The sequence below is a fragment of the Sceloporus undulatus genome, chromosome 6, assembly GCF_019175285.1.
Source record: "Sceloporus undulatus isolate JIND9_A2432 ecotype Alabama chromosome 6, SceUnd_v1.1, whole genome shotgun sequence".
NCBI classification, from domain to species: Eukaryota; Metazoa; Chordata; class Lepidosauria; order Squamata; family Phrynosomatidae; genus Sceloporus; species Sceloporus undulatus.
The window spans coordinates 31,369,948-31,391,399 of record NC_056527.1 but is presented as its reverse complement, the minus strand read 5'-3'; the positions used below and the strand labels follow the sequence as shown (position 1 = coordinate 31,391,399).

The 21,452-nt window shown below is 42.3% G+C and overlaps 2 protein-coding genes across 2 annotated transcripts in view; both read right to left on the bottom strand.

The window, feature by feature from the left end:
- Positions 1–9,828, bottom strand: part of LOC121933215 (probable acyl-CoA dehydrogenase 6) — a 61,593-nt gene extending 51,765 nt beyond the window's left edge. The window contains exon 1 of the mRNA XM_042472628.1: positions 9,590–9,828. Within this exon, the coding sequence (XP_042328562.1) occupies positions 9,590–9,790 (201 nt within the window). The 5' untranslated portion in view covers positions 9,791–9,828. The remainder of the gene's footprint in view (positions 1–9,589) is intronic.
- Positions 9,829–12,954: 3,126 nt separating this feature from the next.
- On the bottom strand, positions 12,955–20,037 carry LOC121935216 (guanine nucleotide-binding protein G(I)/G(S)/G(O) subunit gamma-11-like). Its single transcript, XM_042476495.1, is given in 5 exon segments — positions 12,955–12,980; positions 12,983–13,006; positions 13,009–13,060; positions 19,362–19,480; positions 19,916–20,037. Coding segments are annotated over 4 exon segments (216 nt in total). The 5' UTR covers positions 19,476–19,480; positions 19,916–20,037.
- Between the last annotated feature and the right edge of the window lie 1,415 nt (positions 20,038–21,452).

The window sequence follows — 21,452 nt, the reverse complement described above, 5'->3', positions numbered from 1 at the left end:
TATTTTAATTCGTATCAAATCCTAAGTGGGAACAAGCTCAAAGGTGTCTTGCTCATTCACATAGGCCGGTTACAGACTGCCAATATAAAGCTGCTTCGGGTCTCTTTGGAGGTATGCTATTTAAATGATGCATGGGTCCTAAGAGTCCGGCGGTCGCATCAAAGCCACACTCCATTCCTAAGCACCGGAGTGCAGCTTTTGATGCAGCTTTTGGATTCTTAGGATGCATGCATCATTTAAATAGCATACCTCTAAAGAGACCCGAAGCAGCTTTATTTTGGCAGTCTGTAACAGGCCATAGTTTTCCCCACTCTGTGATCCCATTCACACAGGAAAGGGGCGAGCCTAGGACAGGTTTAGGGGCCCTAATTATTGATTTTGATATGACCCATGGATAAGTCAAGGGTAAAACTTAGGTCTTAGGGTTATGTAACAAAGGATGTAAAGGATAAAGCTAAGGAAACTATGATGAAGAACTTACAAAATTCAGCAGGCCTAAATGTTTGTGCTCACCCTAAAGGCTGGATGGATGAGGAAGAAATGACCACGGCCATTTTCCCACCTGGAGCATTCAAAAAGGCCAGAAGCAGTGCCACAGAAAAGATAGTAAAGAGAATTAGTGCTTATTTTAAGCTTTCCTGGGATGGACTAAGCTCTTGCCTTTTGCCATTCTACTCAGAGAAGGAGACATTTCCTTTTTTTGATAAGAATTAAAATACAGTACTTTCACTGACCTGTGGATAAGTTGACCCAGGTTTTGGGGGTCAATTTTTTGACTAAAATTTCTAGATTTATACAGGAGTGTAGACTATAATTTTAAGAACCAAATACCAAGTAAAATAGCAATCTAACCTGCCTACTGGGAGTCTCACTTCCCCTGAGAGGGAGTGCTACAGTCAGGGTAATACATCAGAGAAACCCCTATCATGTGTACCCACCTGCCCAGGACATGTAACAGAGCCTCTGCTAAGGGCCTTAGCTTTCAAGCAAGCTCATAGAGGTAGAGGCAGTGTTTCAGATATCCTGGGCCCAGCTATTTAGGGCTTTGTAGATCAAAACCAGTACATTGAACTGAGCTTGGAAGTATCTTATGTCGAGCTTGAATTGTTCTTTTCATGGACTACAACTACCAGAATCCTCCAGCCAACCCATCCACTACAAGCCTGGGAGTTGTCATCCAAAATAACTTTTCCAAGCTTTTGTTCTTTGTCCTACCTCATCAGTCCACATTATTTTTCACCAGTTAATGGGCTGAATTCAGGGTTAGTCATGTGTAATTGGCTGAAGTGGACATCTCCATACATTCCTTTCATGGTAATCCCCCCACCCACACTCAAAACGCTACATAGAGGGCTAAAGGCTGAATAGAGCAAACTGTGGTACAAGAGATCCCAAAAATCAACTAGAGACACTCCCCATAAAGCAGAGCTTTTCCTTGAGCCAAACCAGAAACTGCACCAAAGCTGTGCTCCAGTCCTTAGGACTGGAGCGTAGCTTTAGCACAGCTTCTGGCCTCTTAGGATGCATGCAGCATTTAAACAGCATGCCTCCAAAGTGACTTGAAACAGCTTTATTTTGGCCTGTCTGTTTGGGCCCCGTCAGATGTAATCCAAAAAATCACAGACCTCAGCTCCTGACTGCTGATTTCTCTTTCAAGTACTAAGGCAAAACTGTTAAAACAGAATATCACCCATTTCCCTTTATCTCTATTAAAGCCACATAGGCCCTTTATAGACCAGCATGAAAGGCCAGCCTCAGGGCAGAGTCAGGGCACAGCGTCCTAATGATACATGTCCAACTCTGTACCCCCAGGGCACAATGACACTGTGTGCTGCTCCAGATGGCACGTGACATCATAGTGCGCCTCTGGCGCTGAGTCCAAGTGATTCAGTGCCAAAGAGATGCCATACAGCTGTGCTGCCACAGCTATGATGCCCTTTGGCCAGATCGGGGCCACGGTGTGAGGTTGCCACGTCCCCGATCTGGCCAGGAAAACAGTGGCATCCCACTGTCCTTTAGGGGCAGTCTATAGAGTCCCTTAGTGACCTTTCATTGAATCTTTCTTCCATCATGAAACAAAGATGGAATAATCATCTGCAAGATTTTAAGTATAACATCTGAAGAGATTGGTCATTGATGAGAGATCACCACAACTGCAGTAAGAGTTTTAAAACAACAATTCTTTTACTACAAGCATACTCTCTTACCCATAATTACTAGTAATTACACACACTATTTATGTCTGCATTCAAACATGTTTGAATTGAGCAGTGAATGCTGAGAAGCGACCTGGCATATTAAAAAAAAATGCTTGCACAAGTACTCTTGCACATGTTGGGAAACCTAATTAAAGAACCACTCAAGTACTATTTGTATCTGAGAACTCCTCTTGGGTACCTGTATAATAAGAGCCAGAGAGACTGGGGGCGGGAATGAGATTTTGTGCAAGCAAGATGGTTAATCAAATTCTGAGACCAAAATAAATAGCGCACATTTGAGCTACAATACTGTGTCCTGCTATGCCAGGAAAGATCATTTTGGATATACTTGTGACAAACTAATTCATTAACTCTGCCCTTTAATTAATGAAAAGAAAAGAAAGATAATAAGAGTAAAAAACACACATGGAGCCAACCCAGTTCTTTGGCAATAATATAAAGACTTTTAAAAGCTAATATTAAGATTAATGTTTGCTAGGGACAATGGATGAAAACAATGTTACCTCATCAAGTTGTTTAAAACTCAGGCCTGGTACAGACAGGCCCTTTGTGGCATGCCCATGACGTGCTAGGGTTGCTCGGGGGTGGGGCGTGCACACACCCTGCAACCCTAGCACGTCATGGGTGCGCTGCAGCTGTGCGGCACCAGATGGTGTGCACAGTGATGACGTGCCAGCAGAGCAGCATCCAAATGGCGCTGCGCCACAAAAAATGAGTCACTTCTGTGCACTCTTTTCTTGCTACGCAGCAGTGCAGCGCAATTTGGTTGCTACAGCACTGCTGCAGAGCAAGGAGAAGCGCCTCCCCGGTGCCTCTTTTTGGCGCTCTGTACCGCACCTTATGCATATACTCAAAAGTATAATCACTTTAAAACTGAAGGTTATTTTAATTCAGTTCATAGGATATTATCCTACTTATTAAGAAGTTCTGGAATGATTCCAATAGCAGATAGCATAAACAGCTTACTGTTCTGTTAATAGTCAAATTCAATGTTGAAAAATTCGAGGGGGAACAATGTCAGACAAGGATGCATTTTATGATCCTATCTCTTTCAATACAGAATGTATCATATAGAAAGTGAGAAAGTGAGATCAGATTCAGAGAAAGGAGAATGAACATTGGAAGAAACATCACTAATTTAAGATATGTAGAGGGCACCATATTACTAACAGAAAATAATTTACTCAGGTAAACTAAGGAAGAAAGTAATAAACCAGGGTTACAGCCAAATATTAAGAAAATAAAAATAATAGCCACAGAAGATTCACATAATTTTAAAGTGGGTAATGAAGACACTATAATAGTTGAAAGTTGAATGCACCTTCAACTAATCAAAATGGAGATTGTAGTCCAGAAATCAGAAGAAGATTGGGAAGGGCAGATATGGAGGAGGTCAGTGAAGTATAAAGGCAACACAGGATTATTTATGCCATATTATTTCTGATTTCTATATATGGAAGAAAGCTGACAGGAAGAAGATCAATTTATTTAAATACGATCCTAGATAAAAATTCTTCAGATACCATAGACTGCTTCAGATACCATAGATTGCTAAAAAGACAAATAAAGGAGGCTCAGAGCAAACAAGGCCTGAACTTTCACTTGAAGGAAAAATGATTAAACTAAGCCAACTGTAATTTTGAACATATCATGAGACAACATGAGTCAGTGGAAAAGACAATAATGCACAGTAAAACTGAAAAGAGAAAAGTGCATTATAGGTAGATTGATTCAATCAAGAAAGTCACAGCTCTGATTTTGCAAGAGCAGGCCAGAGCTATTGATAACTAGGACTCTTGGAGGTCTGTTATTGATGATGGAACATAACAATGTAAAAACAATGGCAGTTGTGGACTTTGTTGTTGCTGTTGTTAAACTGCCATCAAATAGACTTCAGCTTATGGCAACGCTATGAATGAGAGATCTCCAAATGTCACCCTATCATCAACAGTCCTTGCAGTCTCGGGGCCTGTGGTTTCCTTGATTGAGTTTATCCATCTGGAATGTGGCTTTCCTCTTTTCCTACTGCCTTACAAAGCATTATTGCCTTTTCTAGTGAGTCATGTCTTCGCATGATATGTCCAAAGACCAATAGTCTCCACTTAATACAACAAAATCCTACAGCAGCAATATCTTCATTGGACCAATTATAAAACTTAAAATACATTATGCAAGGTTTTGAAGCTTCACTGGATTCTTCATTAGAAAATGATGTTAAAAAGTTAAAAAGTTGTTAAAAACCATAAAGGAGAAAAATTGTGATGATGTTACGGTAGTCCTAAATTATGTATGAGATATAGTCAGTCAGGATAGTACTGAGGGATTTCAGTACAGGCAAAAGCCACTCGCCTTATTGGCCATGTGAAGACTTTGGACAAAGAGCAATAAAAGTCAGGTAATAAAAATTCTACTCCATTAGCAACAGAAAAGTAGCTTCCCTTGGGATCCAGCTGTCCCTGTCCTGTGCAAAGCTAACTGCTCCTTTCTTTGGCAGAGAACACTGAATTTTTCAAGGAGTCTCTGTGCTGTTACATCTGACAATGTTTAGTCAGATTCTTTTCTGGGGAGAGTTCAGGCTTGATTTGCTCTACGACTCATTTATTTAACTTTTTAACTATCTACACAGTATCCACAGAATTCTTCTCCAGCACCACATTTCAAATGAGTTGATTTTCCTTCTATTAGTTTTCTTAATTATTCAGCTTTCAGCACACATAGAAACTGGAAATACAATGACATGGAGAATCCTAACTGTGATATTCAATGCTATATCTTTACACTTCAGGATCTTGTCTAATCCCTTCATCAGTGCCTTTCTAGTTGACTTCTGATTTCTTGACAACAGTCTCGATTCTGATTAATGACTAAACCAAGGTATGAAAAATACTGAACCATTTCAATGTCTTCATTGTCTGTTTTAAAGTTATGTAACTTATCTATGGTCATTATTTTTGTTTTCTTAATGTTCAACTGTAAAGCTGCTTTTGCACTTTCTTCCTTGACTTTCTTCAAGTAATCATTCCAAGTTCTTACTATACTCTGCTTGTAGTATGGTGTCATCCACATATCTTGAGTTAACTCCACTGCATAACTGTATGGTGACCAAGGCTGAAGGCACTAACTTGATTTCAGTTTGAGATTAAAATATATCTTAAGATAATAAGAGAATGGGCCTGGAGCATGGCTTTGGTGTGGCTTCTGGTCTCTTAGGACGCATGCATCATTTAAACAGCATATCTCTAAAGTGACCTGAAGCAGCTTTATTTTGGCCTGTCTGTATGGGCCCAATGATTGTTTTACCTGAAAACATAGATTTAAACAGTTTATGTTTCTTTAATTTAGTGCAGCAGTTGAATATTTAAGAACCCTGTGTAGTACGCTTAGATTAGAATTTTAGACCAGGACTGGAAAAATGTAATTCAAGTATATATCCAGCAATTAAGCTTACTGGAACACTTTGGAGCAGTCACTATCCCGCAGGCGTAACTTAAGTTACCACACAAAGTTATTGTGAGGATAAATGAAGGATGTAGAAAGTCATCTTGGGTTCCTCAGAGGAAGGGTGGGATAAAAACTGTAGTAAATAAAAATAAATAGACAGACACATTTTTTTCTGAACATTTCAATCATGGAATATATGGTCCTGCATAGAAAACAGCCAAAATCGTCCTTGCACTTGTGTTCCAAGTATTAAAGGCACATACATCCACACACATTGATGGCCATGAAAATGCCCATTTTGCAATTAGTTGAAAGTTGAGCTAAAGTGTTCATTGCTTTTTTGCCTTCACCAACTTTATGCAATACCCCACATTTTTTGCATGCAAACCCCCAGTGTATTTTGTTTTCTATGATATCACACACAATCCCAAGCTTGTTGTGCAAACAATTTGTCCTCCACAAAAAAAGTCCTGAAAATGAGAACATCTCACCATGGCCAACTATTTCTTTAATGGGCTGTCTCAATGTGTCAAAAAGACACACTGATCAAGGATGAGAAAACCTGCAAGAATTCTCTACACCTCTAAAATATTGTAGTGCTGCCATTAGCTAGCATTTATACCTTTCTGGAGAGCCTGAAAAATCTGGCAGAACATTTCACATAGCAGAAATAGCATGTGGCAAGAGTCAAAGTAAGATTGGAATGTAATTGTCAACTGCATTTTATTAGGGAAAGAGAAACAAGACCATGGCCTCTATGCAGAAGGAAGATAACACAAAAAGGCAATTGCCTCTACCAGTGGCTGTGATGAACTTCCCCTGTCCTTTACTGTTGTCTACAGGGAGGATCTAAGATACAAGCCAAAAAAAGTATTTATCATGGCAAAATAAGAGTTCAAGGGAGAAAGGGTGATGTGAAGTTCAGGCATGTTTTCTCTGACCTGCATTTAGTTCAATCAGGTTTTGCATTGCACACTCTCAGCTACTAGTGCTTTCATAGATGCTGGGCAGTAGGCTAGAAAATATGCAAAAGAAGATAATTGCAATGATCAAGAACTTAGAGCACTTTCCCGGAGTATTAGTGGCTTTAAACTTTAGCACACCAAAAAAACAGAGACATGATAGAACTGGGCAACAAATCTCATTTGGGGATTCTTCTCAATGCCAAGGCCCTCCACAGGATACATGGCATTAGGACCACATATCAAGTTATCAGCCAAAAGTGCCAAGTGGAACTTCTCAACATGCCTTCAGACAGCAACCTGGATTCATTCATCCTTCACCTTCTTCAGACTTGGTCTGCCAACAACAACAACAACAACAATAATAATAATAATATAATTTATTTATGTTCCGCCTTTTCCTGAGGGAATCAAGGCAGATTACAACACAAATATAACAGTCCAAACCACTGGACATCAAGCAGCTGTGTTTAAGAGCAGAAGTTTTACAGTTCTCCCTGCGTTACATGTTCATCTTTCCCAACTTGGCAACCAATAGATACATTTGACTACAACTACCACCATACCTAGCCAGCACAATGGCAGAGGTGACAGAAATTATAAGGCAGTGCATCTAGAAGGCACAGGGCTAAGGAAGGTTATGCACACTACACATTTATAGCAGGAGGACAGGGGGTCTTGGAGATGTCTCATCCACAGGGTCACCATGGGTCAGATCCATTCAAGGGCAGTTAACAACAAACAACAAAGGGTGACCATATATCAAAAATGACTTGAAGGCACACAACAACAAACCAACATAAGCACAATGTGTGTTTGTGTGCCTTCATGTGTCCTGCTGACTTATGGTGACCCTGTGAATTCCATAGGGCAGTGGTCCTCAGAAGGTGGGGTGGGACCTCAATGGGGTGGATACAAGAGTTAGTTACTCAAGGAGGGCATAAGACTTGGAGGCACTGATCCCTTTTCCTCCTCCTCTTTCCAAACTTTTTTAATGTGAAAAATTTACACAGGTGTTAAATATTGAGCTAAATATTGAATTTATTTAATTGATTTAAATATTGAACTTATTTAAATAAAACTGTTCTAATTTGAATGTTAAAATATGGATACAGTTGGCCCGTGGGCTCCACGGATTCCTTATCCACAGGGTCAACCATCCAGGGCTTGAAAATACATATTTTAAAAATATAAAAATTCCAAAAAGCAAACCTTGGTCCTGCCATTTTATACAAGAGATGCCATTTTACTACCCCATTTTATTTAATGGGTCTTGCATACCTGTGTATTTTGGTATCCACAAGGAGGGCCTGGAACCAAACCCCAGCAGATACCAAGGGCCCACTGCATATGTTAATGTGCGAATGAAAATATGCACGTTAAATAAACAAAATATTTTTACTCATATACCATGTCAAGCGGGGGAATCATCCAATCACAGTTGGAAGAGACCCCAAGGGCCACCCAGCCCAACCCCTGCCATGCAGGAACTCTCAATTAAAGCATCCCCGAAAGATGGCCATCCAGTCTCTGTTTAAAGACCTCCAAAGAAGGAGAATCTGCCACTATCTGAGGGAGTGTGTTCCATTGTCAGAAAGCTCATACTATCAGAAAGTGCTTCTTAATGTTTAGGTGGAATCTCTTTCCTACAGTTTGAATCCACTGTTCTGTGTTCTTGTCTCAGGGGCAGCAGAAAAGAAGCTTGCTCCAGCCTCAATATGACACCCCTTCAAATACTTAAACAGGGCTATCATATCACCTCTTAACCTTCTCTTCTCCAGGCTAAACCTACCCAGCTCCCTAGGTCTCTCTTCATAAGGCATGGTTTCCAGACCCTTCCCATTTTAGTTGCCTTCCACGCTCCACCTTGTCCACATCCTTTTTGTGGTGCCCAGAACTGGCCAAAGTATTCTAGGTGAGGCCTGACCTAAAAAGCTTGAGTACCACTGCCATAGGGTTTCCTTGGACAAGGAATACTCAAGAGGCAGCTTTGCAGGTTCCTTCCTCTGAAATTAACCTACAGCACCTTTGTTGGTGGTCTCCCATCCAAGTACTAATCAAGAGCTGACCCTGCTTAGCTTCCAAGATCTCACAGGACCTTGTGCCTTTAGGGTTGCTGTTGTGTGCCTTCGAGTCGTTTTTGACGTGATGGCAACCTTAATGCGACCCTATCATTGGTTTTTCTTGGCAGGATTTGTTCAGAGGAGGCTTGCCATTTGCCATCTTCTGAGGCTGAGAGAGCGTGACTTGCCAAAGGCCATCGTAAAGTTCCCCTTTTTGGCTACTAAGGCCTTATAATAGCTCTCTAGCACGGAGAGACAGTGTGGCCTAGTGGTTTGAGTGCCGGACTATGACTCTGGACTGGACCTGGCTTCAATTCCCAGCTCGGCCATGGAAACCCATTGGGTCACACTCTCTCAGCCTCAGGGGGAAGTCATGGCAAACGACGACTTGAAGACATACAACAAACAAACAAAAAAGTTTGGAAAGTCAGCATGATGAGTGTTGGGACTATGACTCTAGTGAGTAGGGCTCAATTCCCATGGGGAGGGGGGTAACACAACCCTGGGCAAGTCACACTCTCTCAGCCTCAGGGGAAAGCCATGGGAAACCCCTTCTGAGCAGCTCTTGGCAAGAAACCCCCATGATAATAGGTCCATCTTATGGTCTCCATAACTTGGAAACAACTTGGAAGACAAACACACAGAAAAGTTTGGAGAGTCAGCATGGTGATGAATGGACTATGATTCTGGTGAGTCAGGGTTCAATCCCTATGAAAAGACAACCCTGGGTGGGTGACCTTAGGCAAGTCACACTCTCTCAGCCTCAGGGGGAAGCCATGAACTAATTTCGCCAAGAAAAGCCCAGGATAGCCAAAGGTCAACGGTTTGGGGGCGCCTGTGACCCACGAACTGGGCCTGGACCGGCCAGCAGCAGGCAAGCACCCAACATGGCCGCCTCAGGTACCTTCCTCAGGGACTCCCTCAGGGCGAAATGCTCCTCAGTGTAGATCAGGTGGGCTGCTGCTGCTGCTGCTGCTGCTGAGGAAAAGCCATTGGAGCGCTGGCTGCGCAAAGAACGCAGGGGCGCGCTGCCGTTGCGCAAACATAGCGGCGGCAGCGAGAGGCATTTAACGGGGAGGAAACGGCAGCGACGCAGCAGAGCCATGTCTGGAGGGCAGCGGAGTCCGCGTGGCGCATGCGCAGATTGGGTCCCTGGGGGAGGATGAGGAGGGCTAAACAGAACTGTGCCCTTTTTGGAACGCCTCCTTGGCTCTTTCTTCTTCAGCTTTGTTGTTGTTGTTGTGTGCCTTCAAAACCTTGTTGTTATTAAAGCTGGGAATCAAACCCTGGCCTCCAGAGTCATAGTCCTAAAACATTCAAACCACTGCATCTATAAGCTATAACTTGTTATCAACAACCTTTTGCCTTCCCTGACAGTGCAAACTTTCTCCTCAGAAACGTGGTTTTTTTTGTTGTTGCATACATCAGGGATGTATGGATGACAGAAATTATTGGGGGCATGCTTAGCAAATTTGCAGATGACACCAAATTAGGAGGAGTAGCTAACACCCCCAGAGAGGACAGGATCAAAATTAAAAATGGCCTGAATAGGCTACAAAGCTGGGCCAAAGCTAACAAAAATTAAATTCAACACGGAGAAATGTAAAATATTGGATGAAATGCACAGATATAGGATGGGAGACACTTGGATTAAGGAGACGACGTGTGAAAGAGATGTAGGAGCCCAAGTAGACCACAAGTTGAACATGAGTCAACAGTGCGATGCAGCAGCAAAAAAGGCCAATGCGATTTTAGGCTGCTTCAATAGAAGTATAGTGTCTAGATCAAGAGAAGTAATAGGGTTACTATATTCTGTTTTGGTCAAGCCCCACCTGGAATATTGTGTCCAGTCCTGGGCACCACAATTTAAAATGGATGTTGAGAAACTGTCCAAAGGAGGACGACTAAAATGGTGACAGGTCTGGAAACCATGTCCTATGAGGAACACTTTAGGGAGTGGGATGTTTAGCCTGGAGAAAGAATTAAGAGGTGATATGATAGCCCTGTTTAAATATTTGAAGGGATGTCATATTGAGGAGGGAGCAGCTTGTTTTCTGCTGCTCCAGAGAACAGGACCCAGAACAATGGATGCAAGCTCCAGGAAAAGAGATTCCGCTTAATATTGGAGGAACTTCCTGACAGTAAGGGCTGTTCGACAGTGGAACAAACTCCCTTGGAGTGTGTGGGGTCTCCTTCTTTGGAGGTCTTTAAACAGAGGCTGGTGGCCATCTGTTGGGTATACTTGATTAAGAGTCCTGCATGGCAGGGGGTGGACTGGATGGCTCTTTTGTGGTCTCTTCCACTCTATGATTCTATGATTTTAGGGATGGTTCCTGAGCAAAAATGTGTGCCACCACCAGACAGATAACATAGTCATTAGTCTAGGAAATCAGTATGCAAAGGGATCTTGTAGCACCTGTGAAATTAACTGAGAGAAACTGATAAGCAGTATGAGCTTTTGAGACGCATGGCTTAGTAGTTTGAGTGTTGGACTAGGACCTAGAGACTAGGGTTTGAGTGCCAGCTTGACCATGAAGCCCACTGGGTCAACTGGGCAAGTCACACTCTCTCAACCTCAGGGAAGGTCATAAAGCAAAGTACAACAACATTAAAAATTCACAAACAGTGATAACTTATTCAGCCAACCAAATGCACAAAGTACATTCGAAGCTCCACTGGCTTCTTCATCAGATGAAGGTGTTTTAAAAAATCATACAGGATATTTTTTTTAATGATGATGTTAGTCACAGGCTTTCATTTTCTCCAGTGTTGCTCTGTGGAGGGATATCTATGCAAGTGAGTCCCTCCACCTTCTAGCCATGTGGCACCGGGAACAAAGCATTCCCAAGTCCAGGAGATAAAAGTTGAATTCCATTAGCAATAACAAAAGGGTATTTCTTTGCGCGGGGGGAGGTATTATGTTTAGTGCATTTTAAAAGTTACTTCAATTTTATTTACAGGTGGCTGGCATTCCCAGAATAAAAAATTAGCGATGGCTCCTTTATCTTTAATGGTTGTGTGGAAGAGAGGATTTCGCAGCTGTTGTTTGTTACTTGGTTGTGCAAGAAGCAACGCCTGCAGAAATTCCTATTCTACGCAGCTATTAAAAGTACAAGAGTCTATTGAGACTAGCAAGCCACTACAAGAGGAAAACCTGGCTAGAGCTTACATAGTTGCTTTCCTCCCTTCATTATACCATATACTCAACTAAGTCAATCTCATGTATAAATCGAGGGCAGATTTTGGGGCCACAATTATGGATATTGATATGACCCCTGGATAAGTCGATGGTAAACTTAGTGGCATGTAACAAAGGATCTAAATGATGAAGCAAAGGAAAGTGATGCCAAAGAACTTACAAATTCTGGCAGGCATAATTAAAGGCTTCATCACTTCCAGGACACATTACATTCTTGCCTTTCACCAGGGGATGGTTCCCCTGTTTAAAAGAGTTAAAAGTACAATATTTACATTGACTGGATTAGTCGACCCAGGTTTTTGCGGTCAATTTTTTGACTAAAATTTCTAGACTTATACATGAGTATATAAAGTAGTTTTCTCCATGCCAGCCCACTATAGGCCTCAGTCCGGGATTTACTGTGGTTTTAATTTAAACAAATAATATATAAAACACAGTAATAAGCGATTTTTAATAAATATGGCTTGTTTAGTTCAGTGAAATTGGTTTAAGAAATGGGCACTAACAACCTGACATTTACCTCTTATATATAAATATGAGGAAGTAGTTTCATTGATCTCATTATTTACAGGTATATGCATTTGGGGTGCGTTTTTCCCAACCGTTACAGCCACCTAATCTGAAGTAGATGGCTTGGAATCAAATTTTAAAAAAATATGTTATGTTTCATTTCTGTATTAAGGAACTGCTGTTTTTTGTGACAGTATATGCCACAGTGCTCTTGAGTTAGTTTTATATTCTGCCCACACATGCACACACATCAAGTGAAGCATTTAACCATGCACTCGAATTGCTTTCCAAGGTACACTATGGATAGTTGTACAAATAGATTTTTATTATTATTCAAACAAGCAAGCAGCCACAGGAAATTAAAGAGCAAGAAATGGCCTCTAGAATGTATTTAGTGATACATTAAGTTTAAAAATCTGTTAGGAACGGATATTAAAGCAGATATTCCCATTCTCATTTTTAAAAAATCAGTTTCTCTGTATTGGTTCAGCAAGAACTCCTGGAACTTGAGCTAATTATTCAAGGTTTTTGTTATTATTCCAGTTTCACAAAAATCCTATTTAAGCAATAACGCAGCCGCCTTTCTTTTAAAAGGATTTCTATCTTCAGGATGCCTTTCACCAGTGGGTCTTCTCCAGATCTTTCCTCAATGTAATTTTTGATTTTCTTGAACATTTAGAAACCTTAAGAGGGAAAAGAGAGAGAGAATCGGTTTGAATATACAAGGCTAACAGTGCAATCCTTGATGAATATGTGTTTTCTGTCTCTTCTGCCACCTTACTTTGAAATCTGCTGACAAAGCAATGTGTGGGCAGAACTTCTCTGCTGTCTAAATCTGCCAACAGAAACAGCAAAGAAGGGTAAAGAAAGAATCAGACAAGTAAAGGATTAAATTAAATAAATTCAGATCTCCTATTTAGGGACATAGTCACAATGCCAGCAAAAGTTAGGCTGGGGTGAGGGTTTTCCTAAATAATTTCCAGTTGTCCTAACTGGATTGGTTCAGCACAACCAGTGGTTTAGTGTTAGCTCAACTAGCCTATAGCTATCTTCAACAGTCAGAAGAACACAAAGTGGATGATTTTGTGTGTTATCTCTCTCTCTCTCCTCTCTCTCTCTCTCTCTCTCTCTCTATATATATATATATTATTAAAATATTTATATATATATTGGTTGTACCTATATCATTCTGATTTCCGTGTTTTGTGAAACATAAGAGGCAAAAATATAATCTGGCTCTGTGTCAATTTTCATCTTGCTTGTTATCAATCATTGTTCCCCAAATTAACTAGCATTAGAAACTCACATCACTTGTATAAACTACACCAGGTAGACAAAATGTAGCTTCCTGGGGCAATTTTGTGGCCCTGGTGCCCCTCAAGGTAATAAACAACAAACAAACAAATAAAATGCAACCTTCCTTCCTTCCTTCCTCTTTTTTTTTGGGGGGGGGGGATCCGAATCCCCCAGATGCCCTTTAGGTTGTCTGGAGGGCATTCCCATCATCTTTGGAGCCCCTTGGACTGCCCAGGGTAAAAAACAACAACACTTTTGTAATTAAAAAAACATTTTTGCCCCCAAAAGCTCAAAAATGTCCACTGTGGCTCAGGGGGTGCTTGCCACCACATTTTGCCATTCAGGCCCAGGAGAAACCCAAAACATAGCAAAAATGCCCCCATACCCTGTAGGGGCATTTTTTGGGGAGGTGACCTAAAAAGCCCTCCAAGTTCTCCTAGGGGTCTAATGCAGCCCCCTAACTTTTCACATTTTCCCCCACCCTTTGCTTGCACCATCAGTTTCCCATTTGCTCTGGTGGGTGGTGGGGAACACTACGTACACCTTTATCTAGTAGGTTTGTTGAGGGGTTTTTTTGTTTTTGTTTTTTTGCTTGCTGATTATGTTTAAAACAGTCTTTAGAAAAATATAAGTTTCATAACAACTAGTTACTTGAAGAGTAAATAAAATAAATTGCAAAGATTATTTATACGCAGTGAAAACACAGTAATTATAATTCCATAGCAGCAAGGCAACCAGCCATTACAGTATGACAAAGTTTGTCTTCTGTATGAAAAGGTAAGCAGTGGTACAGCCAGGTATCTAAGGAAGAAATTACATCATGATTACAAAGGTTTTGTTGCATGTGCCCATCTACTGATAGCACAGATGTAGAAGTTTATCCACAGGTAAGCATGACAAAGTACAACAGGTTTTACTCCCAGGAAAGTTACAAGAGGATAGTCATCAAGGGATATGGCAGTCATTAATGCAGGGGTGGAAATCATGTCACCTTCCAGATATTGTTGAATTGCAAGGTCCGTAGCTCCAGCCAGAATAGCCAATGTGAGGATCTGCTCACACTTTGTCCCCACTTGCTAGAACTAGACCTTGAAACCAATAAGTAAACAGAATGATACATGTCCAAAAAACAGATTCCACACAACGATCCTAGAAGTTTTGAAAGTTTAAAACTATTGACCTTTGCAAGGGTTGATTGCATTTGTCTAACCTGCAGTTTATTGAACCATGAATGATCATGCCCAGCTCTGTCTAAGTTTCTGGGCTCAAAGTAAAATATTTAATACAAGAGGAGGATCCCCACAGCCAGGATCACCTTGGACTTTCTCATACCTTTTGCCACCAAATGATGCTTTCCCTCCCTAGCATCACCTCCCAGATGCATTCAGTGAAAAGTCAGAGTATATCCAGCCATCTGCATTGCTGTTGGGTGACCTGATAGAATCACAGCATCTCCTAACATTTAGAGCAGTGGTTCCCAACTTTCATCCTCCCAGGTATTTTGGATTTCAACTCCCGGAACCCGCCGTCTTGACCAACAGTCAGGAACTCTGGGAGCTGAAGTCCACAACATCTGGAGGACTAAAGTTTAGGAACCACTGTTTTAGAGGAAGGGACCCCAATTTAGCTTGTCTACATTTCCTGGTTATCTCTTCTCATCCCTTAAGTCCAGCTGTGTTATAAGAAGGCAGGGAAGGATGGAGATGTGATCAAAGCCATGAGTTACCATAGCTGGAAAAATACAGCAAAGACATTTTAAGTATAGGGTTTTTGGTCCAAATAAATACCGAGTAAAGACATAGAGACACTCAGTAAAAACATATGGACACAGTGAGCCAAGAAATCAACAATGGATATAATTAAATACTGCCTAGAGGTATGAATTTGCTCCAGGGCTAAATCCTGTCATAAATGAGTGTCTACACATCAGCAAAGTATGGTCTGTGGGCCTCGTGTAGCCCTTGGGATCCCCTAAGCAAGCCCTGAATCCCTGACACCCTCCTAATTGGAGGGCTGATTTTGGGCCCAAACTGGTCCAAGTCTTCCGCTAACCCTCCAAAGCACCCCCCAATACAGAAAAAGTAAAATAAAAAGAAGTTTAAAATTGAACAAAATGATGGCCGAGATGATGCTGCATTACTTCGGGCACACTGGAATCTGCTGATGTGGCCCACAAGGCAGGCAAAGGGAAAGAAAATAGTCCTTGCCCCTTGCACAGTTGCCCACATCTGCCAGAAAACTCAGATGTGGGGTTGTGGAGAGAGAGAGACAGAGAGAGATGGTGGGGGAGCTCATCTTCAATTGCAACCCATTGCTTTTGCACAAACAAGTAGTCCGCAGCTTAGTCAAGAATGCTTCATTTGTTTATCTCATGAAAATATTTTTATCACGCCATTCATAATTCTAACTGGTGCACAGTTTACTCCCCACCACTCCACCTCCACAGCTGCTGGACTATTTGTTCCTTCTACGCTACACTACACCGTGGCTGCTTGCCATTGCTTGTACTTAAGCAATAAAAAAGTGCAGATTTAGCCTTCTGCTCACATACCCCATAATTAGGCTATTCACACTCCTCCCCTTTCCTTGTAATTGTAGCTTGCATTTTATTCTGGCTGTGTCATCGCTCTCTGGCTTATGTCAATGGCTATTTCTCGTGTCGTAATTCCAAAACTGTGGTTCGTCAGGGAGAAGAGGCAGACCAACCATTTTGGTCTTTCAGACAGAAAATCCAGCTAGTCCTGCAACTCTATGGTAAAATAAGTATAATCTGTGGCAGAGTGAAAGTAGATGAACAGACATAATCCATAAAACAATACAGGTAACCTTAGAGTAATATTCCGCTGACCTGGTTTTAGGCATAAAACACATTGTATTCCCCCTGAATAATCAAATTCACAGTTTGTAGGTTCCCTATGGATGTCAAGGTACCCATAGTTGCCAGAATACCTTTTTATTTTTTGGTTTCAGCTGGTTCACCAGGTAAGGCCTTTCATGGAGAAAACAGTCCTGGCCTAAGGCATCTAAGGCCAGTAACATTCAGATTGGGCTACGGCAATTAGAGCTTGGGCAACTTCCTCCCCCTCCCCCAGCACAGCAAATGTCCATCTAGATTGTACACCCTAGGCAGGTTTACTATTATATATTTATTGTTTTTCTAACAGCGCTTTGCAATCTACAGCGCTATATAAATAAAATAATAATATAATAATAATAATAGTCTTGGCTGGAGGTTCTAGGAATTGTAGACCAGGAGGGACCTTAATTTTAAGCTCTAGCTCAGCGGTTCCCAACCTTTGTTGGGCCGCGACCCCCATTGGGGAGGAAAGTCCCGCCCGTGGCCCCCTGTGGTTGGGAGGCCAGGAAGGGGCGGGACTTCCAGCACCTACAAGCCCAGCAGGCTTTGCGGCCGGAGGTCCCGCCCCTTCCCAGCCTCCCACCCAATTAGGAGGCTCAGGGGAGAAGGGGTGGGACTTCAGCCACAAAGGCCTCTGGGCTTGCAGTCCGTTCCCTTCTCCCGTGGTTGCCTGCGCAGCCGCGGGGAGAACAGGAGGAGCAGCACCCGACCGTCCCTTCCTCCCGCGGCTGTCTGGCAGCTGCGGGAAGGGAGGCAAGGAGGGGAGGGACCCCCACCCCCTTCCCTTCCTCCTTGCAGCTGTCTGGCAGCTGCGGAAAGGAGGCAAGGAGAAGGAGGACCCCCCACCCCCTTCCCTTCTCCCCGTGGCTGTCTGGCAGCTGCAGGAAGGGAGGAAGGAGGAGGAGGGGACTCCCCCATTCCTTCCTCCTTGCGGCTGTCTGGCAGCCGCGGGAAGGGAGGCAAGGAGGAGGAGGCGGCTCCGCCCCATCCCTCCCCTTGCGAATGCCTGTGCCAGGGCCAGCACTCGCAAGGAGAAGGGAAAGAGGAGGGAGCCCCGCCCCCTCCCCTTTTCCCCATGTGGTGCCTGTGCTAGCGCCGGCACCCGTAGAGAAAAGGGGAGGGGAGGGGGAATTCCCAACCTGGCGATCCCCAGGTTGGGAACCCCTGCTCTAGCTAATGTATATACTCATGTATAAGTCTAGAATTGTAGGTTAAAAAATTGACCTCAAAAACCTGAGTGACTTATCCATGGGTCAATGTAAGTACTGTATTTTAACACAAGGTGAAAAGCAAGAGTTTAATCTGCCCTGGTCACCTTACACTCTCATCGATCCAGCCTTTAGTATGTGCACAAATAGTTCTTTAGCTTTATTTTTCTATACTTTGTCCTTTACATCCTTTATTACATGCCCCTATTACCCTTGACTTATTCACGGGGTCATATCAAAATCCATAATTTTGGCCCCAAAACTTGCCCTCGATTTATATACTTATAGTCAAGTATATACGGTAATATGATCTACTTGAGGGCTGCCTTTGAAGAATCCTTAGAAACATTAACAGGTCCAGAAAGCTGCTACTAGCTAAATGGAGCAAGTTCAAACTTTCCCCACATTTTGTTTTGTTACCAATTTGCTTCCCAATCCCAGCCCAATTCAAAATTCATAGCCATGCTGGGAGGTGCAGTCCAAAACCCTAACTCTTCTAAGGTCTACCAAACTGAGACAGAATCCATGTAAACACAGACTATAAGAGCAATGCTGGGTCAGACCAAAGCCCTAACTAGTCCAGTTTTCTATTCACAACGATTGATTGCCTCTGTGAATTCATCTTATGGTCTTTATCCATTCCCCTTGAATACCTTCCAAGTCGCCAGCTATTCCTGCATGATATGATACCCAATTCCACCATTTAACTCGGTGATTCCCAAACTTTGGTCCTCCAGATCTTTTGGACTTTGGGTCCCAGAATTCCTGATTGTTGTCCAACTTGGCTAGGTTTCTGGGAGCTAAAATCCAAAACACCTGGGAGTTCTGGGAGCTGAAGTCCAAAACACATGGAGGACCAAAGTTTGGGAAACACAGCTATGTACAGATGTACAGTACCTCCTTTTATCTGTGCTGCGCTTACCATCACTCTATTGGTTTTTGAATGTGAATGCTATTCAGAATTCTATAGGAATATTCCAAGACCCTAAAATGCTGGAGAGAGAGCACTCTGCACTGCAGTATTTTGTTGCAAGTGCCCATAACTACATAACTATCAGGCAGTAGTGATGCTCAATTATAATAATATTACAATCAGAAAGATATCCAATAAAAATCAACATGATGACAAAAAAGAGGAGAAAATTACTTAGATTTGTAAAAATGTTAAATGGCTGTGCTTTTGAGTTTAGTTTTTAGTTAAAGCTGGACAAGTGAAATCAAATACTGCCCACTCCCATCTACAATCTTGTATGTGTTCACTACTTCGTTGCCTGAAGTATTAAGAGGGATCAGGGTGAGGCTGGTTTGTTATTGTCTAAATCTAGAAAATCCAGAGCTTCCTTTAGCTTGCCAGAGAGAACTGCTGGTGATGATTTCCCCTGCAAAGTAAAAAACAACAACCTGGGCCTCATTTCTCAGAACCTTCAATGAGAACAGGCAGTCTTTTGCCAAATGGCTTAGTTTACAATAACTCCAACTAACCTGTTGCAGAAACACCTCTTCCCACCCTCAGCTTCCAAACCTCCACGGCAGAGCTCTGATGATATTCCCCTGGAAACAGGAACTCTTTCAAAAAGCTCCTCTGCCCAAATCTAAAGGCTAAAACCACAAGGGGAGTACTCACAGGTTGCCTTTCCAACCTGACTTCTTTCCGGAGCTGTTCTATTTCCATTTTCAGTTTATCCTTCTCACTCAGATCTTCTATGTTGATGGCTGGCATCGTTGCTTTAGAGCAGGAAGACCAGGGGAGAGATAGAGAGAGAATGGGTGGGAGAGATGGGGTTAAATTAGATTGGAAACAACTTAACTTTATCCTAATTTCCCTGAAGTAGCAACTTCTTACCAGCCAATTCCCCTGCCAGCCTCCTGAGCTCCTAGTAACTTTCTTTTCAGGATTTTAATTCATCAGCAGAAATCCATCCTAATCTGTTTAAACAGCACAGTTTGGATCCCCCCTCCTCCACGCTCTAGTTTTCCCTGGTCCTAAACCAAAAATGAGGCATTAAAAACATGCATGGAAAACCAACCATCCTGTTCTCTCCCTCATGCCATGCCCAAACTGCCCAAAGCACACACACACACACACACACACACACAGAGAGAGGAAACCAGATTTTACTTGGGTTGCCAAGAAATAAATTCCTAGAGAATTTGCTCTACCTTGAAGTATTTCATGTGGGATTCCCACACCTGTACTGTGGGTAAAGGCACGGCAAAGGATAGTTCCCAGTGTCCATGAAGTGAGTGTGGAGTAGGCCAGGGGGCTGGGGCTGGGGGGAAAGGAAGGCCATTAGAGACAGGATGTGTGCTTCTACTTTCTCTACAATGGAAACATCAAGCTTGCTGAGAGTTGCTCAGGAAATGGGTTTGCTGAGGAAACGTCTGGCCCTTTGTGTGTGCTACGCTGTGGAGGCAAAACAATAGAGGAGCTTGGAATATGACATGGGAAACACTGGGGAAAGAGAAGCAAACTAAGCATATAGAAAAACCATCATTGGATTGCAATCACCGCCATCCTGCCCATTGGTTCATGTTGGCTCGAGCTGGAAGTCCAGCAACATTTTTGGACAGTCCCACCAACTGGCCACCTTGGTGTAAAAACTATATGGAAAAATCCTGTATGTGGAGAGACTTTTGAGACTAACTGAAAGAAAGAAATTGTCAGCATGAGCTTTCGTAGACTACAGTCCGAGGAAGTAGACTGAAGTCTAGGAAAGCTCATGCTGACAATTTCTTTCAATTAGTCTCTAAGGTGCTACAAGATTTCTCTACGTACTGATTCTACAGACTAACATGGCTATATCTTTGAATTCTACCACAATGGAGAAATCCTATGCATGTTTCCTCAGCAATACATCTCATTTAGGTCCAAAACACACTGTAGAAATAATCCAGTTGGAGACTGATTTAACTGCCATGGCTCAATGCTATGGATTCCTAGGATTTGTAGTTTGTTGTTGCAGCAAAGCTCTCTAACAAGAAGGATAAATGTCTCACAAAACTACTGATCCCAGAATGTGTGTGTGTGTGTGTGTGTGTGTGTGTGTGTGTTAGATGCTATTTTTGCAGAGGTATTGTATCACCCTTAATCATATCCTACTCCCTGTTTTTTCTTGCACTGGGAACACTCTTGGAGCTTCATTTTTAGGTAACCGTTCTCATCATAACGTGGTGCCTCTTCCTGCAGTATTAAATGACTTATAACTCAGAACAGCAGAAACTCCTTCAGTTCCCATCCTTATTTTTCACTCAGGCCAGCTCAAGTTGGGGAAATGGGAGGAATTGCCATTGTTTCTCTATATAGAACATACCTGATTTAGAATTTTCCTGGAAGGCTAAGAATAAATGTTTCCAGATTTTCCAAAAAGAGGGGGAAGAAGCTAATCATTTGGGTGTTCTCAGCATATTAAGTAATCCAATAGGGGCCAGACGGCTATACAAAACTGGTAACAGGGTAAAGGAATATGCCCAGAAAAGGGCTGATCAATCTCTTCCTTCTGGTTCATTTCTCTCACCTTTTCATATTCGCATGGTTAAACATATTTAAACATAGGACCTTATCACACTAGACTAATCCTGCTCAGAAACAGGATTTAAAAGTGGAAAAAACCCACAAATCTGGGAAGTTTTTCCTATGACATTTCTCCCAAACAGCAATAACAAAGTTACCCAAAGTAAAAACGTGTCGTTTTTGTCC